Below are 25,394 nucleotides of genomic sequence, written 5' to 3'. Positions count from 1 at the left end.
TTACCTTTCATCTGATTCCCAGTGTCTGTGTCACTGATGCTGAACCTTCAAACCACCTCTGCTGAGGGAGTCATTAGGATCCAGCAACAGAAGTTTACAGTGCAATTGTATCATGATTTTAATTTCATTCCTTTAAATGTTTTATGTTTATTTTACTGTAATGTTTGAGTGTCTTACTTGCATGAATATCTGTGTACCTCATGAATTCCTTGTGCCTGTTGAGGCTAGGAGAGATCACTGGATTTCTTGGAAATGCGGTTATAGATGGTTGAGAGCGATATGGGTGACAAGAATGGGACCTGGGTCCTCTGTAAGAGCAACAATTGCTCTTAACCACTGAGCCATACTGTGCCCTTCCCATTTTATGATCTACTTATAAATAAGAAATAAGGTTTTCCACAAAATGGAAATCTGTCTATGGAATCCTTACATCTCACAGGTCTAATATCTTTATTTCCCATCACAAATAAGAGTTGTGTCTTATTGTTTCTATTGCCTTGTAGAGACACCATGACTACAGCAACTTATATAAAGGAAAACATTTAATGGGATAGCTCCCTTACATTTCAGAGGTTGAGGAAATTATTGTCATGATGGGAAACAAGGCAACATCCAGGTAGTCATTTTGCTAAAGCTAAGAGTCCTTATATTGATCCAAAGGCAATACAAAATGGTCTGAGTCATTGGGGGTGGCTTAAGCATATATGAGACCTCAGAGCCCACCCCACAGTGAAACACTTCCTCCAACAAGGTCATACATGCTCAAACAAATCCACACCTGCTAATATTATCACTTCCTTTGGAGGGCATTTTCTTGCAAATGACCACAGTTCTTGAATTCAAAATATGTTGAGGAATATTTCTTTAACCATGTGAATGTGCCACATTTGTTTCTGTTGCAGACTATTACTTTATCCATGTAAATGTATGCTACATTTGTTTATGATACATTTGTTTAAATATGTACAGATGAGTTTCATTTGTCTTATTTTGCCTCCCTAAAGCACCTTATTGGCCTACCAAACAGCTGAACAGCCAGTGGCTAGACAGTAGAGGTATAAGTGTGGCTGGTGGGATGAGAAAATAAATTGGAGGAGGAGTCTAGAAAGAAAAGAGTGGAGAGAATGATGGAGAAGAGAGGCGGGTGCTGAGGGCCAGACAGACATACATGAAGTAAGCAAAGAAAGTAGGCTATACAGAATGAAAGAAGGGTAAAAAGCCCTGAGGCAAACTCTAGAAGAAGAGAAACAGGTTAATTTAAGTTATAAGACCTAGTGGGATGAACATAGATAAGACCTAGCATTCATAACTAATAATGAGTCTCTGTGTCATGATTTGGGAGCTGGTTGGTGGCCCAAAAGAAAGCCTGCTACAAAAAAAAATGACATTCAGGATTTATTATATAGTGGTAGTTTACATTACTTCCCTAAAATAAAATCTTGTGCAATATCAAAATAATAGGCCTATAGCATGAATCTTAAAAGGTCTTATTAATAAAAACAAACCTGGAGCCAGGTATTTGGGTGAATGCTGAAAGATCAGAGAGACAGACCAAGCCACAGCAAACCTCACCTCCCCAACATCTCAGCCAATATTGTTTCCTCAAACTGGAAGCCTCTGAGTTCTCATCCAGAATGAATCTCAGCTGAACTGCTACTAAAAGCCTAAAAACTTAACTAGGTTTAGTTCTTGGTCTTCAAGCCTTATATACCTTTCTGTTTCCTGCCATCACTTCCTGGGATTAAAGGCATGTGTCACCATGCCTGGATGTTTCCAGTGCAGCTTTGAACTCACTGAGATCCAGATGGATCTCTGCCTTTGAAATGCAAGGATTAAAGGTGTGTGTGCCATCATTTTCTGGATTCTATATCCAGTGGCTGCTCTGTTCTTTGACCCCAGGTAAGTTTATTAGGGTGCACAATATATTGAGGAACACAATATCACCACATAGGCCAGATCAAATTTTAATCATTTTATCATATATATATATATATATATATATATATATATATTCCTATAATTAATACTAAAGTAATTTCAAAAAGCCATATAGAAACCTACTGCTTTTCTTAAAGCAAATTGAATAATTTAGCTTTCATTATCACATACAGGGGAGATAATGCTCTAACTATAAATCATATACTACCAAGGAAAATCTCAAGTACCAGGAATTGATTACATCTTGTGAGTACTTGGTATCCCTTAGACCCCCAAACATTATAGGCTGTTGTCAATGTTATTGGTTACCCTCCACAACCTGATGGTAAGGCCTTTTTCCTGAAGGCAGAACTAAATTTGTATCATTGAACATGGAGAAACAGAGCTGGTATCCAACAGGAAACTTCATCTCTACTGATTATCATCAATAGTGCTGGAAGGTACTACACAGACTGCAGGAAAAGAAGAGCAATCATCAGTCTCACACATCTCCAAATCCTGTGAACTGCTTCAAGATATAGTGGAACAATAATGGCACAAATGTTATGGGAGTGAACAATAACTTTTTATCCAGAATTAAATCCAACTCCATCAGATGGTACCAATAACTGACACTGATAATGAGGCCAAGCATAATAGTAACAGATTTTGCCATAAGTCTATGACTTATGTAGAATCAGTTTTACATTGATTCTACTAAATGAATATAACAATAAAATGAATACTGATGACATATTGCTATGCCAAAAGATAAGTGCCAGGCTCAACTGTCATTAGAAAAACTCTATCTATTTGCAATAGATGGTGATTAACACAGAGACTCACAGATGGACAATGTGTAGACGGTGAGAAACTTGGAGAACTCATTCCAAAACAGGATGTTTTCATAAAACCCATCTAACTATGACTCTGAAATCTATGAAGAACAGAAGATATATTGTTTTAGGAGCCAGAATTGTTAGATTACTTCAAGGAAACAGATAATTCCAGACTCAAGAAGTTTTGTCTGTGTATGAATTCATAGAGACCAATAGCATGCATGAGACTTTTACAGGTTCAAACCAGACAAAACTCCAGCACAGAGGTAGGCAGATGGACACAAGATCTCACTCCTAAACAAGAAGCTACATGTGATTGATATGTTCTAGGAAAAGTAAAGTCAGTTTTCTTCAGTGAAGTGTTACTGGGGATGTCAACCATATTCTAGTATAGCCCTCACACCCAGGTGTAGTTGGCAAACACAAAACAAACTCCAGGTTTATTTATTGATGGAGAGGAGGCTTTTATTTAATTTTGGTTTGGTTTGAGGTTTTGATTTTGTATTTTCATTTGTGTTTTTGTTTTTAAAAGGAGGGGATAAAATTGAGTGGGTAGAAGATATGGTAGGACTTGTAAGGTGTTGAGGTATGGAAAAATTATGATCAAATATATTAGATGAAAAAATTAAATAAAAAATATGAAATTGAATTTTAAAAGTACTCTGGAAGCCTAGAACTGACTCAGTTTCCTAGTTTGATTCTGAAGACTATTCTGAGTCAATAGAATTCAAGCTTGCTTGCTTCAGGGTCATGAGAAAGTTCTGAAAAGCCCACTTAGTCTCCTTGAAGGGATGGGAGAAAGTCCTGATTGCCCCATGGTAAGGAAATACTATGTAGCTAGACATAGGCTACTGAAGCCAGCCAGAGGTACATTGAGATAGAAAATGAAATGGCTTGCTACCTGAATCAAGTACAGGACAGAGAGTGGTTGAATGCCAGTTCTGTGCATAGTTATACTTCTGATCTTGAAGATTCCATATAAGCTAGATGTGAAATAAACTCAGGGCTGTCCATCATTGACATTCAGACCTCCCAAAACTTTTCTGTCTTCTTCATTGTCTCTACAATCCACATGAATCTATCCAGCTAACTAAATAATTGTGGCTAGGTCCTGACAAGTGGCATCCAGTGAGGGAGCAGGTACAGAGGAGTCTATGACAGACACCGCAGAAGAAAAAAATAAAAGGAGTGCACTGGAAAAAAAGTAGAAGCTGTGTTAAGTACGACTCAAGAGTAAAAGTGATAAGCGTAAATAAAAAGGCAGATGCTGTAAAAAATATGTTTGAACAAATTTGAAAAAAAGGAGGTGAGTCTTTATTATCATACCCGAACAACCTAGCCCCTAGATTTTGGGTACAGGGACACAACCTTGTGCCCCTACACCCCCACTCATTGCAGTTCCAGTTTCATGCCAGTTGGCAGGCAGACCTCCTTCACACAGGTCAGACTACCACCATCCCCCATCAGACCTTGTAACCCAAGCGTAACCACCCCTAAATCCCACCCACCTTCTGAGACTGCAACTCTTCCCTGAGACAGAGCCTGCCAGCACCCAACTGGACTAATAGGTCAGTTGGACTAAGACAAGAAGATCATCAGCATCGACTAGACCAAGAGCTCCCACTGGATCAAGAGTATCAATCAGACTAAGAGAGGCTCTCTCAGACACAGACACTGCTTGTACCAAGTAGAGAAAGAGATGGGTAGACACCAGTGCAAAAGTAAAGTCAACAACATAAAAACCAATATGGCTCCATCAGAACCTACATCAGAAAGACCTGAACATCCCAACACAGAAGAAACAGAAGACATCTACCATAAAAAATGACTTTAAGAAGATATTAGAGATCTTAAAAGAGGAAATGAAAAATTCCCTTAAAGAAATCAAGGAAAAGTCAAATAAAAATGGGAAGAAATTAGTAAATCCCTTGAAAGCCAAGAGAAAGCAATTAAACAAGTGGGGGAAACAGTTCAAGATTTAAAACTGAAATGTGACACAAACTGAGTCTGTGTCAGTAAAGAAGACACAAACTGAGGTAATGATGGAAGTGGAAAATCTGAGTAAATGAACAGGAACTACAGATGTAAGTATAACCAACAGAATGCAAGAGATGGAAGAGAAGATCTCTGGCATTGAAGATACTGTAGAAAAAATAGATTCATCAGTCAAATAAAAAGCCAACAAAGTCATGACCCAAAATGTCCAGGAAATCTGGGACACCATGAAAAGACCAAACCTAAGAATAATAGGGATAGAGGAAGGAGAAGAATACCAACTCAAAGGTTCAGAAAATATATTCAACAAAATCATAGTAGAAAACTTTCCCAACCTAAAGAAGGAAATGCCCATAAAAATACAATAATGTTACAGAACACCAAATAGACTGGATCCAAAAACAAAGTCCCTCACCACATAATAATCAAACCACTAAACATACAGAATAAAGAAAAAATATTAAGAGCTGCAAAGGAAAAAGACCAAGTAATATATAAAGGCAGACCCATAAGAATAACACCTGACTTCTCAATGGAGACTCTCAAAGCCAGAAGGTCCTGGACAGTGTTATGCAGAAACTAAGAGACCATGAATGCCAACCCAGACTACTGTACCCAGCAAAACTCTCAATCAACATAGACAGAGTAAACAAAATATTCCATGATGAAACTAGATTTAAACAATATCTCTCCACAAATCCAGCCCTACAGAAAGCACTTGAAGTTAAAATCCAACCTAAGGAATTTAAATACACCCATGAAAACACAGGCAATAGATAGTCCCATAACAAGAAATACCAGAGAAGGGAAACATACAATACTACCACCAAAAAATAGCAGGAATTAACAATAACTGGTCATTAATATCCATCAATATCAATGGTCTCAATTCACCTATAAAAAGACACAGGCTAACAGAATGGATACAAGAACAAGATCCATCCATTTGCTGCATACAAGAAACACACCTTGGTTTCAAAGATAGACACCACATCAGAATAAAAGGCTGGGAAAAGACTTTCCAATCAAATGTATTTAAGAAGCAAGCTTGAGTAGCTATCCTAATATCTAAAAAATAGACTTCAAACCAAAATCAATTGAAAGAGATCAGGAAGGACAGCACATATTTATCACAGGGAAAAATCCAATAAAATGAAGTCTCAATTATGAATATTTATGCCCCAAATACAAGGTACTAACATTTGTAAAAAGAAACATTACTAAAGCTTAAATTACACATCAAACCCCATACACTAGTAGTGAAAGACTTCAACACCCCACTCTCACCAATGGACAGGTCTGCCAGACAGAAACTTAACAGAGAAATAAGAGAACTAACAGACATTATGACTTAAATAGACTTAATATATATTTACAGAATAGTCCACCCTAACACAAAAGAATATCCCTTCTTTACAGGACCCCATGGAACCTTCTCCCAAATCGAACACATGCTTGGTCACAAAGCAAATCTCAACAAATACAGAAAAATTGAAATAACCTCCTGCATTTTATCAGACCAACATGGCTTAAAGTTAGATTTCAACAACAACAAAAATTGCAGAAAGTCTACAATCTCATGGAAACTGAATAATGCCCAATTGAATCACCAATGGGTCAGGGAAGAAATAAAGAAAGAAAGTAAAGGTTTCCTAGAATTCAATTATAATGAATGTACAACATACCCAAAATTATGGGACACCATGAAAGCAGTGCTAAGAGGAAAATTTATAGCTCTAAATGCCCACATAAAGAAGTTGGAAAAATCTCACACTAGTGACTTAACAGCACAACTGAAAGCTCTAAAAGAAGAAGAAGAAGTAAACTCACCCAGGAGAAACAGACACCAGGACAGAACCAAATTGAGGTTGAAATCAATAAAATAGAAACCAAGAGAACAATACAAAGAATCAATGAAATAAAGAATGTTTTTTTTTTTGAGAAAATCAACAAGATAGATAAGCCCTTATCCAAATTATCCAAAAAGCAGAGAGGGAGCATCCGAATTAACAAAATCAGAAATGAATAGGGGGACATAACAACAGACAATGAGGAAATCCAGAGAATCATCAGGTCACACTTCAAAAACCTGTACTCCACAACATTGAAAATCTGAAAGAAATGGCTAATTTTCTGGATAGGTACCCAATGCCAACGTTAAACCAAGACCAGATAAACTATTTAAATAGACAAACAACCCCTAAGGACCATATGGATTCAGCTCAAAATTCTACCAGATTTTCACAGAAGTGCTAATACCAACACTCTTCAAATTGTTTCACACCATAGAAACAGAAGGAACGTTACCGAATTCTTTTTATGAGGCTATAGTTACCCTGATACCCAAAGCACACAAAGATACAACAAGAAAGAGAATTACAGACCAATCTCCCTCATGCACATTGATGCAAAATAATCAATAAAATAAAGGCTAACCAAATCGAAGAACACATCAAAAAATTATCCACCATGACCAAGTAGGCTTCATCCCAGGGATGCAAAGATGGTTCAACATATGATAATCTGTCAATGTAATACACCATATAAACAAACTGAAAGAAAAAAAAAACACATGATCATCTCATTGGATGCTGAAAAAGCCTGTGACAAAATACAACACCCTTAATGATAAAAGTTCTAGAGAGATCAGGATTACAAGGAACATACCTAAACATAATAAAGGCAATTTAGAGCAAGCCGGCAGCCAACATCAAATTAAATGGGGAAAAACTCAAAGAGATTCCACTAAAATCAGGAACAAGTCAAGGCTGTTCACTCTCCCCACACGTATTCAATATAGTACTTGAAGTTCTAGCTAGAGCAATAAGACAACAAAAGGAGATCAAGGTGATACAAATTGGAAAGGAAGAAGTCAAACTTTCATTATTTGCAGACAATATGATAGTATACATAAGTGACCCGAAAAATTCTACCAGAAACTCCTACAGCTGCTAAACTCCTTTAGTAAGGAGGGAGGATACAAGATTAACTCAAAAAAGTCAGCAGCCCTCCTATATACAAATGAAAAAGGGGCTGACAAAGAAATCAGAGACGCATCACCTTTTACAATACCCACAAATAATATAAAATACCTTGGGGTAACTCTAACTAAGCAAGTGAAAGACCTATATGATAAGAACTTTAAGTCTCTGAAGAAAGAAATTGAAGAAGATATCAGAAAATGGAAAGATCTCCCATGCTCATGGATAGGAAGAATCAACATAGTAAAAATGGCAATCTTACCAAAAGTAATCTACATTCAGTGCAATCCCCAGCAAAATCCCAACACAATTATTCACAGACTTGGAAACAACAATACTTCACTTTATATGAAAAAAAACTAGGATAGCTAAAAGAATCCTGTATAATAAAGCAACCTCTGGAGGCATCATGATCCCTGAACTCAAGCTCTACTATAGAGCCACAGTAATAAAAACAGCTTGGCACTGGCACAAAAACCAACATGGAATCAAACTGAAGACCCTGACATTAATCCACACACCTATGAACATAATGATTTCCAACAAAGAAGCCAAAACTGTACCATGGACAAAAGAAAGCATCTTCAACAAATGGTGCTGGCATAACTGGATATCAATGTGTAGAAGGCTGCAAATAGATCCATATCTGTCACCGTGCACAAAACTCAAATCAAAGTGGATCAAAGACCTCAACATAAATCAAGTTACACTGAAGTTGTTAGAAGAGAAAGTAGGAAGTAGTCAGAAATGAATTGGCACAGGAGATCCCTTCCTAAATATAACACCAGTAGCACAGACACTGAGAGTGATAATTAATAAATGGGACCTCCTGAAACTGAGAAGCTTTGTAGTGTAAAGGACACGGTCAATAAGACCAATCGACAGCTTACAGAATGAAAAAAGATCTTCACCAACCCCACATCTGACAGAGGCCTGATCTCCAGAAGATATGAAGAACTCAAGAAGCTAGACATCAAAATACTGAAAACTCCAATTAAAAAATGGGCTACAGAGCTTAACAGAGAATTCTCAATAGAAGAATCTCAAATGGCTGAAAGGCATTTAAGGAATTGCTCAACATCTTTAGTCATCAGGGAAATGCAAATCAAAACAACTCTGAGATACCATCTTACACTTGTCAGAATGGCTAAGATCATAAACACTGAAGACAGCTTATGTTGGAGAGGATGTGGAACAAGGGGAACACTCCTCCACTGTTGGTGGGAATGCAAATTTGTACAGCCACTCTGGAAATCAGTATGGCGGTTTCTCAGAAAATTGAAAATAAGTCTTCCTCAAGACCCAGTTATAACACTCTTGGGCTCAAGAACTCAAGGAATGCTCAATCTTACCACAAGGACACATGCTCAACTATGTTCATAGCAGCATTGTTCATAATAGAAAGAACCTGGAAACAACCTAGATGCCCCTCAACTGAAGAATGGATAAAGAAATTATGGCACATATTTACGATGGAGTACTACTAAGCAAAAAAAAAAAATGATATCATGAAATTTGCAGGCAAATGGATGGAACTAGAAAATATCATCATGAGTGAGGTAACCCAGACTCAGCAGGACAAAGATAGTATGTACTCACTCATAAGTGGATACTAAATGTGAGGGAAGGGAAGGCCAGACTGCAACCTTAGCTAACAGGGAAAGACCCCAGGAGGGACACAAGGATGATACTGTGAAGGAGAAGATTAGAGAGTGATGGTCTGGAATGCATAGGAAGAATGGAGATGAGAACATAGGGAAATGGGTGGGTCAAGCTGGAGCAGGGACAGAGTGGGAGTGCAGGGAGGAAGATATAATGATAGATGAGGACATCATGGGAATAGCAAGAGGCAGGGTACTGGGGAGGCTCTCAGTAATCCACAAGGTTGACCCCATCTTGGTCTGCTGGCAGTGATCCAGAGGGTTCCTGGACTGGCCTACTCTAGTGACCAGCCTAGCAAATAACCACCTAGCTGTCATCATAGAGCCTTTGTCCAGTGACAGATGGAGGCGGATACAGAGATCCACAGCCAGGCACCAGGCTGAGCTCGAGGAATCCAATTGATGAAAGAGAGGAGAGATACTGCAGGCGAGGGATGTCAAGATCATGATGGGAGGATGTGCAGAGATGACTGGCCACACTAGTGGAAGCCCATGAACTGTTGAGTGGTGGCTGTGGAGCCCCCATGGGAATGCACTATGCCCTCTGGATAAAGAAGATGGTTTTTTTGGCTCGAACTGTTTGGGGGGCACCCAGGCAGGGGGATGGGGATCTGTCCCTGGTCTATGGGCAGGCTTCTGGAATCTGGTGCCTGTGGTGTGACACCTTCCATAGCCTTGGTGCAGTGGGAAAGGGCTTGGACCTGCCTAGGATCAGTGTGCTGGGCTCTGCTGACTCTCCATTGGAGACCTCAATTTTGGAGATATGCGGATGTGGGGTGGCTTGGGAAAGATGGTTGGGGGTGGAAGGAGGGAGGAAAGGGGATATGTGGATAGTATGTGGACCAAGTAGAAAATTTCTTAATAAAGAAAAATGGGGTGAAAAGTGTGAAAAATAGGTGAGGCACAACGAAAGAGAAAAGAGCTGTTTGTACATTTACTTAAAGATATCTTAGCCGGGCAGTGGTGGTGCACGCCTTTAATCCTAGCACTCAGGAGGCAAAGCAGGCGGATCTCTGTGAGTTCGAGGCCAGCCTGGACTACCAAGTGAGTTCCAGGAAAAGGCACAAAGCTACACAGAGAAACCCTGTCTCGAAAAACATATATATTAAATATTATATTAAAGGCTAGAGGTACTAAAGTAGGATGTAAACAACTGTGTAAATTTTTGGAATTTTTAGAAAATATTGGAGTTAAGATACAGCAGTATTATGATAAGAATTGTCCAGAAAAACTTCCATCAGATATGCTAGTTTAGCCCTCCATCCTGAATGGCATAAAATGTTATGTGAACAAAGTAAAACCGAAACTATACATTCTGCTCTGGCAGAAGGACCACTTTATGTGGATAATTTTATGAAATTATTTGATGATAATGACCAGTTAGATTTTGCAATGAGGCAGAATTAGAGGAAGATGCTGCTAAGTATTATAATGAAGATTCTCTCACACCTCAAGATTTTGCTCCACCTCTATTCCTGACAATGAACGATTTCTCTGGAGAGATTAAGCAGGTCATGACCACAAATACTTGACCAATGTCTCACTCTCAGATCTGTTACTTGCAGCTGGTAAATGTAAAAGTTAGCTCTCTCTGTTTTGGCTTGTGTTCTGACTTTTACTATGTTACTGTTTGGTTCCACGTGTTTAAGGGGACTGGGTCCACCTGACTGAACTGAGATATGCAGGTACCTCCTGCCAGGTGTGGCTTGCTTATTGCAAAAGAAACCATCTGTTAGACAGGACCCACTAACCACGAGTAAAGCCATCATGTCAGGGCTGAAGTACTGGTATTTTGTTGTCCATTAAAGTGTTATTTGTTTTTTTGTACTAACCTTCCTCATTTTCCTGGAAGAAAAGCAGAGAAGCGCATGGCAATGGCTGCCTCCCTCCAAAGCTCTCTTGCTATCAGGCAAAGTGGCAGAGAGTTTACTTTCTAAAATTGGCAAGGTGAACAAATGCTGAAGAGAGAATCTGGGACTAATTGTTAATTTTAGTGAGAGGAGTCAACAATTTTTTTTTTTACAGGAACAGCCAAAAGCACACTCTGTACCTCCCTTCCTTCCTAAGCCAACTTCTTCACTGTGATAACATCAAGGTCTCTTCTGCTAGCCAGTAACTTCCAATTTTAACCCACTTTAACTCTTTTCTGTCCTAGTACTGCTTAAGAAAAATGTTGATTTACAAGCCTGCATACTTTTAAAAGCTTTGATCATATAATAAAAGTAAAAATATATTATGTTTGGTAAAAATTATGTTTTGCCTCCACAGGGGAGAAAGAAAAAGATACATGGATTTTGGTCATTTGAGTTCAATGAGTTACAAATTTTTATCATTTAAGAGAATTGATTACAAATTATTATTGATTAAGATAAGAAAAACTGCCGCTAATCTCAAATGTTTCACATTGATACAGGTTTTTACATATTAATGGAAAAATAAGCTTGTTTCTTATTTTATATGCATACATATCTATATGTTTGTATTCCTGTTTGAAATGTTATACCTATGTAATGTTCTAAACTGCTGGGTAGAAACCACAGGAAAATGGACTTTGATGGAAATTTGCATGTTTTCAGAAAAGGAAGAGAAGGCAAAAAAAAAAAAAAAACTGGAATAATGAAAGGGAGGGAAAAGGGGAATTTATCTATGTCAGGATGATCCAGAAGATCAAGCATAGGGAATCCCTGACCAGAAGATAAATGGTAAGTTGTAAAGGACCAGAGGGGATGTGAACTCTGCTGAGATTGAAGGGAATCTTAAGATATATTAAGGATTTAACAATGTTATGTTAATTCTGGTTTTCAGCATTTTAAAAATAGCTAATGATTCTTTATTGCAAAATGTTTGTTAAAAATGGAAATATATGCATGTATGTGGACATGTATGTGACTTAGATTTAACTTTATAACTCTGGGTATGAATGAAAGTTGGATCCAACTGTGTGTATGTGTGTATTTAACTATTGTTTAAATTTAAACAGCAACCACAAGGTCTTCCTGCATCTTGGCTGCTGACCTCATCATTTTTTAAATAAGATTAAAGAATAACTCTCTTAGATCTAATGAGCTCTCTGTTCATTGTATCTCCTTTTCGACTAAGGAGGCAACAAGCCCCAAATATTTTGGATTGAGAAAGATTTCTATATAGTAATTCATGTTATAAAAACAAGGATTATAAAAGATAGGATTTAGGAAACAAAGTTTATTTAATAAAATATTAAAGCTGTACCTCAGTGCTTTTTTACACAAGAATGAACTTTGCTCTGGCAGGTAAACTTTGTAATTTAAGAGTCTTCCAGATGATAATGGTCTTAAAGACATGAAGGGATCATGGGAAACAGCTGAGGGTTATGGATCTTAAAAGTTTTGCCAGGTGATGACCCCGAGAAGCAGGAACCACCAGAAAATGGAAAAGGCTTGATTCTAGGTTTTTGGAAAGGAACCAAATGTAATAAATGTTCCATCTACTAAACAACAAATTGACTGTCTATTTCAAAATAATGACTCTTGAGCCAAATTGTTTTGGCTCAGTTTTTGGGTCAGTTTGATAATCACTATCCTGCTGATCAATTATTATTAGATTTTACTCAGATGCATTCTTTTATTTTCCTAAGTGGTAGTGAAACTCCAGTGAAAGACGCTGCTTTGGTTTTTACTGATCATACTTCTAATGATAAAGCAGCTTATGTGATTATAATACAGGAGATGCAGTTTAGACTACTCCTGATTCAGTTCAAGTTGAGTTGAGCTGTTAGTTTTTCAATTTCTTAAAGATAATTCATTTAATTTATGTACAGATAGTCAATATATTTATAAAGTTCTTCAAGTTATAGAAACTGTTTCTTATATTAAAACTATTAATGATCAAATAAGAATGTTATTTCAACAAATTCAGGTTGCAATTCATTTAAGAAAATTGACATATTTTGTGGGACATATTAGAACATATTCAAATCTTTCTGGTCCATTGGCTGAAGGTAATGTTTAGCTGATAAATTACCACAATTGATCACTTTACCTCCAGTTGAGCTTGCTCAGCAATCACATGCTTTGCAACATCAAAATAGTAAAAGCTCTAGACAATGATTTGGTTTAACAAGAGAAACTGCTGGTCAAATTGTTAAAACATTTTCTATGTGTCCATAATATTTGCCTGTACCTCATTTTGAAGTAAATCCCCAAAGTATTCTTCCTAATCATTTATGGCAAATGGATATCAAGCATATAACTGATTTTGGAAATTTTAAATATATGTGTGTGACAATTGATATGTATTTAGGATTTTTAGTGGCTACTGTTCAAACTGGAGAGACTACTAAGCATATAATTGCCCATTGCCTGAAATGTTTCTCCTATAAGAGTATACCAAAAGTTATTAATACTAATAATGGATCTGAATATGTTAATAAAGTTTGTATCTAATTTGTTCTCAGTGGCAAATTGAATATAAAACAGGTATTCCTTATAATCCTTAAGGACAAGGTATCATTGAAAGAGCTCATGGCAGCCTCAAAATACATCTTGAAAAATTTACAAAAGGGTGAATTATACCTTGTATCTTCACATAGTGTCTTAAATCATGCCTTATTTGTTTTAAATATTTTAAATGTGGGTGATGCTGGAAAATTTGCAGCTGATCAATTTTGGCATGAAGGCACCATCACAAAATTTGCTTGAGTTAAATGGAAAGATCCTTGTACTGGCTTATGGAGGGGCCCCGGCCCTGTTTGAATATGGGGATGAAGGCATGTTTGTGTTTTTTCCATAGGATGAAATGGATCTTGTTGGTTTCCTGAACAATTTATGCAGTGTATGGAGCAGAGAGATGTTGAGCCTGATATTACTGATGACAATACAGAGATGCCAGAGTGAAACATATTGGGTCTATGTTCCTGATCCACCAAAATTTACATCCTGCAATTTGGGAAGAAAAAGAAATTGTGGTCACAGTTAATGATACCAGGATTTTAGATCAATCTACCACCCAAGAGTTCCAGATTGCTTGCAATTTCTATTACATTGGATATGGTAAAGGGATTCCTGTATGTTTTTCAATATATATATCCCTTTGGAGTGAAGTGTTTCCAAAACGAGTATTGAGACATGATAAACAATGTACAACTTATACAAAGTTATTGCTTACTCGAGGTATTTGAATAAGTAATACTTCACCCCCTTAATGATTTCCTCCATGTACAAAAGAACTTTGTTTCCTTTCAATATAAGACAGGACATGAATGATGGAATTAATGCTTCCATGATGGGTGTGATTGGAGTGTGGTATGAAAACACCTAAGACAAGCACAGTCATCTGAGAGACTCAGAGGAGTCTTAAAATAAATAAAAAGGGAGGAATTGTGGGAGCCTACCAGTGACTCAGTTTTCCAGTTTGATTCTGAAGTCTATTCTAAGTCAATAGAGTTCAAGCTTCATTGCTCCAGGGCTATGAGGAAGTCATAATTAGCCCACAGAGTCTCCTTGAAGGGCTGTGAGAAAGTCCTTATTGATCCACAGAGTTCTCTTGAATGACTGTGAGAAAGTCCTGATTAGCCCATGGAAGGGAACACACTCTTTAGCTAGATGCAGGCTGCTAATACCAGCTGGAGGTAAATTGAGATAGAAAATGAAACTTCCTGCTTCTTGTCTCAAGAACAGGGCAGATAGTGGTTGAATGCCTGTGCTGTGTGTTGTTCTACTTCTGTCCTTAAAGACTATATATAAGCTGGCTGTGAAATAAATTCGGGGCTGTCTGGCATTGATTGGAAGACCTCTAGACTCTTTTCAGTTTTCTTCATTGGCTCTACAATCTGCATAGCTCTACCTAGCTATACAGCTGACTGTCTGCAGGCCATGGCAATGTACAAAAGGGTCAGGAGAAAGAGATGATGTGTTTAAAGACTAGGCTATGTTAAAAAATGGGCTTTTCTCTGACCCAAAATTTCTCAAAACAAGAAATTAAAATATCTAAGAAATATCTTTTATATTGGTCAACATCTCTAAAATGAAGAAAATGAAATTTAAAACTACTTTGAGATTTCATTTTACTCCAGTGAGAATGGCTATTATGAAGAAAACAACCAAAAACAATTGCTGGCAAGAATATGTGCTTGTGAAGGTGTGGGGGAAGGGGAACACGCATTCACTCTTAGTGTGATTGCAAACTCTGGAAATCAGTGTAGCCATTCTGGAAATCAATGTGGAAATTTTTTACATGGCAGACGCACTACTCCTTGGCATGTAACCAAATGACTTGATATCCTAACCCACAAATTCTTCCTTAGCCATGTTCATTACTTCTCTACTCAAAACAGCTAAGAAATACAAACCACATAAATCTCCTTCAACAAAAGAATGACTAATGAAAATGTGGTACACACATACAATAGAATTCTACTTAGCTATAAAGAAAAATGAACTCATGAAAATTTTCAGGTAAATGTATGAAACTAAAAGTATTATATTGAGTGAGGTAACCCAGCCACATAAATATTAATGTTAAATGTTCCCTCTTCTTTGTGCTTTCTGTCTTTGAATTTGTAGATGTGCATTTATAAACTGGAGAAGCTGCAAAACTAAGATGGGAAAAGAGGACTGATTGGGAAGTAACTTTACATACTGGAATAGCTTTCAGGTGCTACAAAGGGAGAAATATAATAAATGGAGGGAGCCTTTAATAAATAGTCACAGACCCAAATCCAGAGTGACAGAGAGGAAGGTGAGATAAATTCTACTAAGTATGTTTGGACAGACATGGGGAAGCTTATTATCTCATATTTATCTAAAGTCATATGTAACATGCATGCATTAACATGTATTTTAAACATGCTATGCAATTTATAATGATAATACTTCCCCCAAGTACCATGGACTATATATGGAAAAACCCCAGTACCATACATGAGAAACCTCCTCTCATATTGTTGGTCAGGGTATTTCAAGCAACCTCCAAAACAATACCAAGTAAAATGGCTCTTGATTGGCTTATACAGAACTTGAAGATACAATCTTGTTACAATACACTTTAGACAAGAGATTGGAGGAATTGAACTGAATCTGACCTTGAACTTCTTTCCTGAGGAGTGGCTTTCATAAAGTGAAAACCTGCCAAGGCAGAAGAGCAATAACTGTCTTATCCAGGAGTGATATAAGTGAACAACAAAAATAAATTAACTGGCAAGGATTCCATGATGGTGCAGTAGTGAAATTTTTGTCTTGGAGGTTGCAGGGGCTAATTGGACTTAAGGCGCACTCATTAAGAGGGAAGAAATATCTTGTACTGCAAACACAGATAATTAATTGGGCCTGGAAAGTGCATAGAAGCAAGAGGTGTACCTGCTGCTGTTATTTTCAGAATCCAGTATACTTTCTAGTTGATCTTTTACACGTAGATAAATATAGTTCTCAACCCTCAATAAGGAAGCATCTTTTTACAATATATGGATATTATCACAAAGTTCCACAACTGGTCAAAATGCATAATTGACTGTTAGGTGCCTAACCCTAACTAATATCTCAGAAATGAATCCATTCAAGCTAAGGCTTGGAAAAAACACAGAAGAGTGGCCAGAAGATCCCCAGAGTCTGAGGGTCCCTATTGATAGGATATATCCACTGACCATGACAGGGTAATATGCCTATGAACTCTCAATAGTACATTTATCCAAATGCACCAGCATGATGGCACCAGTTGGTACACACATAAGGACAGAAGAAGTTCTACATGGTCTTAACCAAAGATGGAGGAATACAGCAGTCCAATGGCTGCTGAAAGAGGGAGAATCAGGAGCCTCAGGTTGAGAAATTCCATATTGGTTGTCCCAAGTGCTCAACTCAGGATTCATTCACATACAAAAAGAACTAAAATGAGTCTGTAGATTTTATATATATATAAATATATAAATATAATAAATATTTATATATATATATATGTGTGTGTGTGTGTATACACACATATATATATATGCATATATATATGAACTGAAAATTAAAGATGAGATCATAAATATGGGAAATGGGTAGGTATTGGAGTCGGAGAGGGAGGGTAGGAATCATATAGTGAATCTAACTATCTATAACAAAAACTATGAGTTTCTCAAAAACAAGCACTACTTTTTACAAAACATTTGCATGTGGCATCATTTTGTTTGATCTCTAACTTTTCTGCACTATTGAAACCATTTTGAAAGCTGAACTGTATTAGAAAGCATTTTAAATGAACCCCCAATTCAATCTCCTAGTACTTGTTATTGAGCTTCTGGTTTGGGATCATGAACTCATGCTCACAAATGCCACAGAATGACCTCTGAATGAGTTCACAATTGCTTAATACAACAACCTTTGACTGGTTGTTACACTATGCATTTCTTCTTATCAGTAGCTAGTTTGACAATGAACTCTGGAGTGTTCATGATTTCTTTTGACTGCACTATAAATACTGCCTCTCAAGATTTGCTACAAGCTGAACAGGTGGCTAAAGCTGGAAACCTAACAGTAACTACAAAGAGCTTTTCGCCATGTCAGACTACCTTTGGTTTGAAGGAATACCTTTCCCTGCTATAGTGTATGATAAAGAAATAATTCAAAAAGTCCATGATAAGTTTGTGATCAGAGATGAAGACACCGTCATACTGACCTATCCCAAATCAGGTAAGAACTGTGAGTGAGAATGATCCTGAAGTGTATGAATGTTAGGTTTCTGATTCTCAATGATTTGGGCAATGACTGGAGTGCTCTTTATATCTGATACATAAAATGTTTGTTAGCCTGGAGAGCTGTGTGTGAGTGCACTTTCACTCAGAGAAAGACCTTTAGCCAGATATGTGTGGGCAGATCAGTCAAGCCATGAGAGCAATGTCAGTGAATCCTAAAGTAGATCTGGCATTGTTCTGTCTCTGTGTGGAAGAAAGAGTAGAAAAGGGAGAATGATGAAAATAAACAGAAGAAATAACATCAAGAAATAAAGACATGAATGCAAGAATAAGTGGAGAGAGGACAATGTCAGGTAGAAGAATTACCATGGACCTTGTCCAGGTAGTGGAGAGAGTCTCAAAACTCATGGAAACAAAAATAGGCATCATGGGTTTGGGGGGAGCGGTGTTTGCTGGGTGGCAAAAGCACTGAACATTGGGTTCATGTTATGTTGCTGACATTGAAAGTTCAATAATATTTAACAGTCAAGGGCAGTGTAAAGCAAGAAAAAGATTCAGGTTATAGTCCAGAGACAAAAGCCATAGAAATATTCATTGAACAACAAGCATGTAAACACAAATATAACTGTGTATGCAAAATAGACACAAGAGGATTTATTCACATTAAATAGAAGCAGTACTCATGCACACACTGCAGCATGGATACATCTCAACAGCATTGTGTTAAATGACAGGAGTCAAGTTCAGGGACAGATTCCATGACTTCATCCCTGCGAAATATCTGAGATAGTCAAATTCACAGTATCAGACTCTAGAATGATGATGGCCCAGGACCGGAGGTGATATTCAGTAGGCAGGTAGATTTTACTGAGTGTAGTCTTAGTTTTTACAAGTCAAGCATTAGGAACATACCAGATGAATATAATTTGCCCTGTATAGACATTGTGAGCACCACAGGTCTGTGTGCTTGCAAACATTTGCATTGTATATTATATGGTTATATATTCTACTTTAGGCTTTTCTGCAAGTACTGTTGAAATAGTGACCACCACTTTTCCTTCTTCTTCAGGAACTAACTGGCTGATTCAGATGGTCTGCTTGATTCAGACCAAGGGGGATCCCAAGTGGGTCCAATCTGTGCCTGTCTGGGAACGTTCACCCTGGTTAGAGACAAAGTTGGATATCAAACATTAATGAATAAACAAGGACCACGCCTCATCAGCTCCCACCTTCCCTTCCAACTTTTCCCCAAGTCTTTCTTCAGTTCCAAGGCCAAGGTTCGTGTATAGTGGTTGACAAATCTTTTACAAAATGCTCATTGAACTTGACAGGCCCTAGAGATCTTGCTGAAATGCACTCTGCTTGTGTAAGTTGGAGAAGGGAAGCTGATATTCACATACATAGGTGATGCTATTGTGTCCCCTCCTCAGACTACATCAGAGTACCAGGATATCAACCACCACACAGTGCTCCTTGTTAAATAAATATCAGAAAGAAAGTAAGATACCAACTAGAACAGTCAGAAACTATATACAGGTCTAACATGGTTCAAAATCAAATGTACAGTGAATAATAATGTTTGCTGTCATCAAAGTTAATTAATCTTTTTTTTTCTTTCTTTTTTATGAAGAAGAAGGGAGAGCAAAGGAGAGAAAGAGAGTGCGATTGAGATTGAGAGGGAGGGAGGGAGAGGGGGAAGGGGAGAGGGGAAGAGAGAGAGAGAGAGAGAGAGAGAGAGAGAGAGAGAGAGAGAGAGAGAGAGAGAGAGAGAGACTGAAGGACCATTCACAGCAAATATGTGTAGCTCTTTTGATTGTTTTTTTTTTTTTTTTTTTTTTTTTTTTACAGGTTTCTCTGTGTAGTTTGCGCTTTCTGACTCACTTGTAGCCAGCTGCGCGAACTACAGGATCTCCTGCTCTGCTCCATTGCTGGATTAAGCTTGCTCACACTGCAATTAGTTAATCTTGACTCTACACATAGCTAATGCCCTGGGAGTGAATCAATCAACACACAGCTGTTTATAGGGGAAGCAGCCTGACCAGGCGTCACTGCTATAATTATGAAGATTGTTCAGCAGTCATGGCTCATCTGTACTCACTGGCTCTTGCTGTGTCTATCTGTTCATTGAGATCAGTAGTCATAGCATCCATCCACATCACTGATAGAGGATCTCCAGAAGGGATCAGAGATATACATGTTCTGATCCATTATAGTTTCTAGTTTGTAAGAAAGTCTTCTGGAAGTTTCTGCACCATAGAATTTTAAAGTATTTTATGATTAAACTACAAAAACAAATATATAATTATTATATCTCTTGAAAATATCACAACAAAAAATTGTGACCATTCACTTATATGCATGTGCATTATGTGGATTTGGCAAATTCTTACCTGGAGAAATTGAAGCCTAAAGAGGTGAATTCAAGAACAATGTTTCAAAGATCATTGGTACAAAATGTGAATTTTCATTTATTAAAATTATTTATTTCCAAATTATTTATTTTATTTTTGAGATTATAATATAATGATATACATCATTTCCCCTTCTTCCTCCCTCCAAGCTTTCCTTCTTTCTCTCTTTCAAATTTATGGTATCTGGTTTTATTAATTGTTGTTACAGCTCTATATGTATCTACATATTTCTCAAAATTTAAATAAAACCTGCTCAGTCTATACAATGTTAATCATATGTATGTTTTCAGGGCTGAGATTGGTATTGGATGACCAATTGTTATGCTTTACCCAGAGGAAGCCTATGTCTCCCACTATCACATTTCTTAGTTGCCTGAAGATCTTGGTTTTCATGGTTCAGTGACACACTGCATCCTGGAGCCCTGCACCATGATTCTTTTGAAAGTGATATTTTGTAGTTACAGTTACAGAAAACAATTAGTTTTTCATATTGCAAATAGATTCAGCACTATACTCATCATTCTGTGTATATAAGATGTTCTTCTCAGTGGATGGGTGGTCTTTCACATTGTAAGATATTGATCTTAACAACTATAGAATCAGTCATGGATTTTTGTTATTGCTGTCATTTTGTTTCTTACAGTATTGTTAACTTGAATTATTTTTCTGTTACATGTGTGTAAATGAAACAAAAATAAAAAAGAGGAATCTGACTAAACATTTACACTCATGTAAATATTTTGTCCAAATAAAATTATTAAGTGCTTTTAGAAACTTCTTGGAGATTTGATTGACATTTCATGTAAATTGTGCCAGTTAAAAGGTATGGAATGACTATATTGACCTTCATGTGCATGTTTTTCTATTTAAGGTGATCTACATCATCAGAAATCCCAGAGATATTCTTGTGTCTGGTTATTTTTTCTGGTGTAAGACAAACCTTGTTAAGAATCCAGAGTCACTGAGAACTTATTTTGAATGGTTCCTCAAAGGCAATGGTGAGTATCCTATTATATATAGGACTTGGGAGAGGATCAGAGACATTTTTAAAGACAAGATCAGTTATAGCTCAGGCTGCTCTTGAACTGGGTTACCTTAGTCAGGATGATTTTTTGTATAGTTCCATCTTTTTGTATTCAAACTTCCTGATGTCCTTGATTTTAGCAGCTGAGTAATATTCCATTGTGAAGTGTACCACATTTACTTTATCCCTTGTGTAGTTGAGGATCCCATAAGTTGTTTCCATGTTCTGGGTGTTATGAAACATGCTGTATGAACGTAGTTGAACAATAATTCTTGTGAAAAGATTGAGGCTTCCTTGAGTAAATGCCCAAGAGTGGTATTGCTGGGTCTTGGGGCAGATTGATTCTAAGTTTTCTGAGAAAACTCTGGATGGATTTCCATAGTGGCTGTACAAGTTTGCACTACCACTAACAGTGTCTTCTCTTCAATCCACATCAAAATGTTAAGTTCTTAAGTCACTTCCAGTTCCTTGTCTCTGCTTCCAGCTTGTAGTTGAGATGATCTCTCAGCTTCCTGCTGCTACAGCCCTGCCTGACACTTGTTGACATTGCCTCCTTTCCTCCATCGTTTATTCTTATCCCTCTAGAATAATAAGTCAAAATTAAGTTCTCTCTTGTTTACTTTAGTTGCCTTTGTTCATGATTCTTTATCACAGCAAAAGAAAAATAGCAAATGTGCTTGTCTTTCTACCACACAATTCATTTGTGGATTCTTAATCTTTTTTTCCCATTGGCTTCCCATACATTAACCTGATTGCCCACCAATTTGTTAAGATGTATCTTTCCAAATATTGTGAATCCTGTTTCTTCATTTGTTTCAAAAGTATTTTAATAGGCATGGATTCTTTATATTTTGTATTTAATTTAACTTATGTTGATATATAATGAATGATTTTATTATACATTTTCATCCATGTGTGCTGATAGATTGATCAAATTAGTGTCCCACTAACCTCTCTTGTTCTTTTCCCACTCTTGCTGATCCTTTTCCTCTTCCCAACTAGCTCTGATTTCTACTTCCATGTCCCTTTTCTTCATGTGTGTGTTTGTGATGCAGTAAGTCCATTGGATTTACTTACTGGAGCACAGGGAAGGAGTCATTTATAGGAACATGGCTACCTTATCATCAGTTCCTAGACTAAAAAAATATCTCTCCCTCTAACAGAAACCACTAACTACCTATTGATGCTGGAAGTAGAAGGTCTCATTAACTCTGTCTCTAACTACACTTAACTGTTCATAAAGCCCTAGGAAAGGGGTGATTACTCATGAGCAACTTCTCATTCCTTGACAGAGTATTTGAGGACCCACTCTTTTGAAGTAATCACAGCAACTATGAGATTAAAGAGTGCTATGGCCATGTAATTAATAAAAACAATATTTCACATCATTCTACCCAATATTTAATCTTTTGCATCATTTCCATACCATCTGTCTCCATGTTTCTTAAAGCTACATGGGAGTCTAGGGAATCTCATTTGGGGTAAGCACTGAAAAGGCATTTATTCTCACCATTTTGGGCATTTTTGAGATTTCAAAATACTGCTGCTCACTACAAGAAGAATCTTCTTTTCCAAAGCTGACAATAGAGATACATAAGAATAAACATAAATATTTAGAAGATAGTTTGATGTGCACATAGATTCCATTTAGCACAACGACTGTGACAGCTTCAAAAGTAGTATCTATTCCCTCTGTGAGGTGGACATTCAACAAAATGCACCACATTTGAACTCTTCATAATCAGAAAAAGATTGGTTACCATGACACCACAATTTCCTTTATTGCACCAGTGGGCATACCTTGTAAGACTGATTGAAGTATAGATCACATTGTCCACAGCTGTGTAAGACTGTAGATGATGGTCTCCATTAGATTGCACAACACTTTCTGGTACTATGAAAGCTATTCAGCAGAAAGGCATATTTCAGCCCATTCCCACCTTGCTTTCTTTATGTACTGTGACAAGAATATGAGGATGTGTTCAGAAATAGATCTTGGCAATTAGTTTTAGGGGTCACTGACAACAGTGACAATTGCTTTTATTATTTGAACCCTTAGGAGTCCCTTTCTAGGCAACAACTCATAGGGAGGTATCCTAATACAAGCAATGGAGTTTTCATTTAATAGCATATGAATTCTGGGAACAGTATTGTTCCTTGACTTAAACTTTTTAATATTTTAATGAGCTTACAAACTGATGAGTTTGGTTAATTTTATCCCTCCTCCTCTCAGCCCATTTTCATATTAACCCACTCAATCTCATATTCCCTACCTTCATATTCATACCAGAGGTTTTCTGGAATTGCTCTCTCTCTAAGGTCTATTTCATCATGTCATCATGTTCCTGTTCTAATGGCTCCTTTCTAGTTTCCTGTCCTTTATATCCACTTTAAGTTAAACACATTAAGTATTTTTCTAGGATCCTCATATGAGAGTGAACAAGCAATGTTTGTCTATCTGTTCTGGGGTTACCACATTAAGTACATTTCCCTGCTCCACCTATTTTACTGAGAATTGAATAACTTCATCTTTGGAACTGAAGGAAATTTAATTGTGTATACACATTACAATTTCATTATCTACTTTTCAGTTCTTGGCATGCAGGGCGAACCTGATTCCTAGCTCTTGAGAGTGGAGCTGCAATGAACACAGATGCTCAAACACCTGTATAGTTGTACATACCTGTGTATATAGTAGATTATACCTAAAAAGTTTGGGTATATACCTAACAATCTACAGCTGGGTCATAGGAAAGTTCTCTTTTCAGCTTTGAGTAAATGCCACAGTGATTTTAATAACTGTTGTGTCATTTTCCTCTCTCAACAGTGTTTCTCTTTCCCCCAAGTTTTCTTTCTTAAAATTAAGAAAACTAACCTTTATTATAAAGAAACTTGTAAATTAACAAGAAGATATACCCAAATTAATGAGACTCTAAGTCTATACAACTTAATGAATTTATATATGGTTAGAACTGGTATTCAAAAGAGAAACTGTGAAGCCTCACATTAAGTGTTACACTTTTAATATCACTTATATTGCACTCAATTTTCCAACACCAAACCCAAAAACCCGTGACAAATTTATAACTAGAACACAATAGCCTGATACTCTTTCAACACTCTTATCCATTATCTGCATCTATCCTTTCTCAAACCTTTACATTTGGATTCTCTTCTCTTTGCCCTACACTTCAAATATTTGTTGTCATTTGATCTCTGTCTTTCCTTTTCTTAAATTTTTTTTTATTTTTTTAAGAAATGGGTTTCTTGCCAGGCGGTTGTGGTGAACGCCTTTAATCCCTGCACATGGGAGGCAGAGGCAGGCGGACCCTGTCTCACAAAAAAAAAAAAAAAAAAGAAAAAAAAAGAGATGGGGTTTCTCTAATATTATTGTACTTCTCAGACAGTGAATGACAATGAATAACTTAAAAATTCACATAAGGCATATTTTTTTTTTTCTTTTTTGGTAACCCTCTTGAGTTCCATAGCCCAGGTTTTGTTTGTTTTCTTTGTTTGTGTGTTTGATTTGAGACAGGATTTCTCTGTGTATTTTTGGTGCCTGATGTGGACCTCACTCTGTAGACCAGGCTGGCCTCAAACTCAGAGAGATCCACCTGGCTCTGTCTCACGAATGCTGCCATTAAAGGTGTGTGCCGCCACCACCCAGCATGACCCAAGTTTGTTTGAGAAATATTTTCCATAGTGTTAAGGGTTAGTTTTTGTTTCTGTTTTGTTTGTTTTTTCTTCATAGATACTAGTTATACTTTGTCTGTGAGCATGTGGCTGGCAAAGATTTTCTTTGGTTTTGTAAGCTACATCTTCACGTGGTTAAAGATTTCCTGACAAACAGCATGTGAAGATGCCAGTAAGCCACAAGCCACGTGGCATGGTATAGATTTATAGAAATAGATTAATTTAA

The 25,394-nt window shown here is 37.1% G+C and overlaps 1 protein-coding gene across 1 annotated transcript in view; it reads left to right on the top strand.

Annotated features, from left to right (window-relative positions):
- Positions 1–17,787: 17,787 nt before the first annotated feature.
- The window catches only part of LOC114687072 (bile salt sulfotransferase 1-like), a 30,446-nt gene continuing 22,839 nt past the window's right edge, over positions 17,788–25,394 (top strand). The window contains 4 exon segments of the mRNA XM_028861771.2: positions 17,788–18,038; positions 19,110–19,208; positions 19,211–19,317; positions 21,323–21,449. Of these exon segments, the coding sequence (XP_028717604.2) occupies positions 17,906–18,038; positions 19,110–19,208; positions 19,211–19,317; positions 21,323–21,449 (466 nt within the window). The 5' untranslated portion in view covers positions 17,788–17,905.

Source organism: Peromyscus leucopus, unplaced genomic scaffold, assembly GCF_004664715.2.
Source record: "Peromyscus leucopus breed LL Stock unplaced genomic scaffold, UCI_PerLeu_2.1 scaffold_1211, whole genome shotgun sequence".
Taxonomy (NCBI): domain Eukaryota; kingdom Metazoa; phylum Chordata; class Mammalia; order Rodentia; family Cricetidae; genus Peromyscus; species Peromyscus leucopus.
The sequence above is the reverse complement of the archived record's forward strand: the minus strand, read 5'-3'. Positions and strand labels throughout refer to the sequence as shown.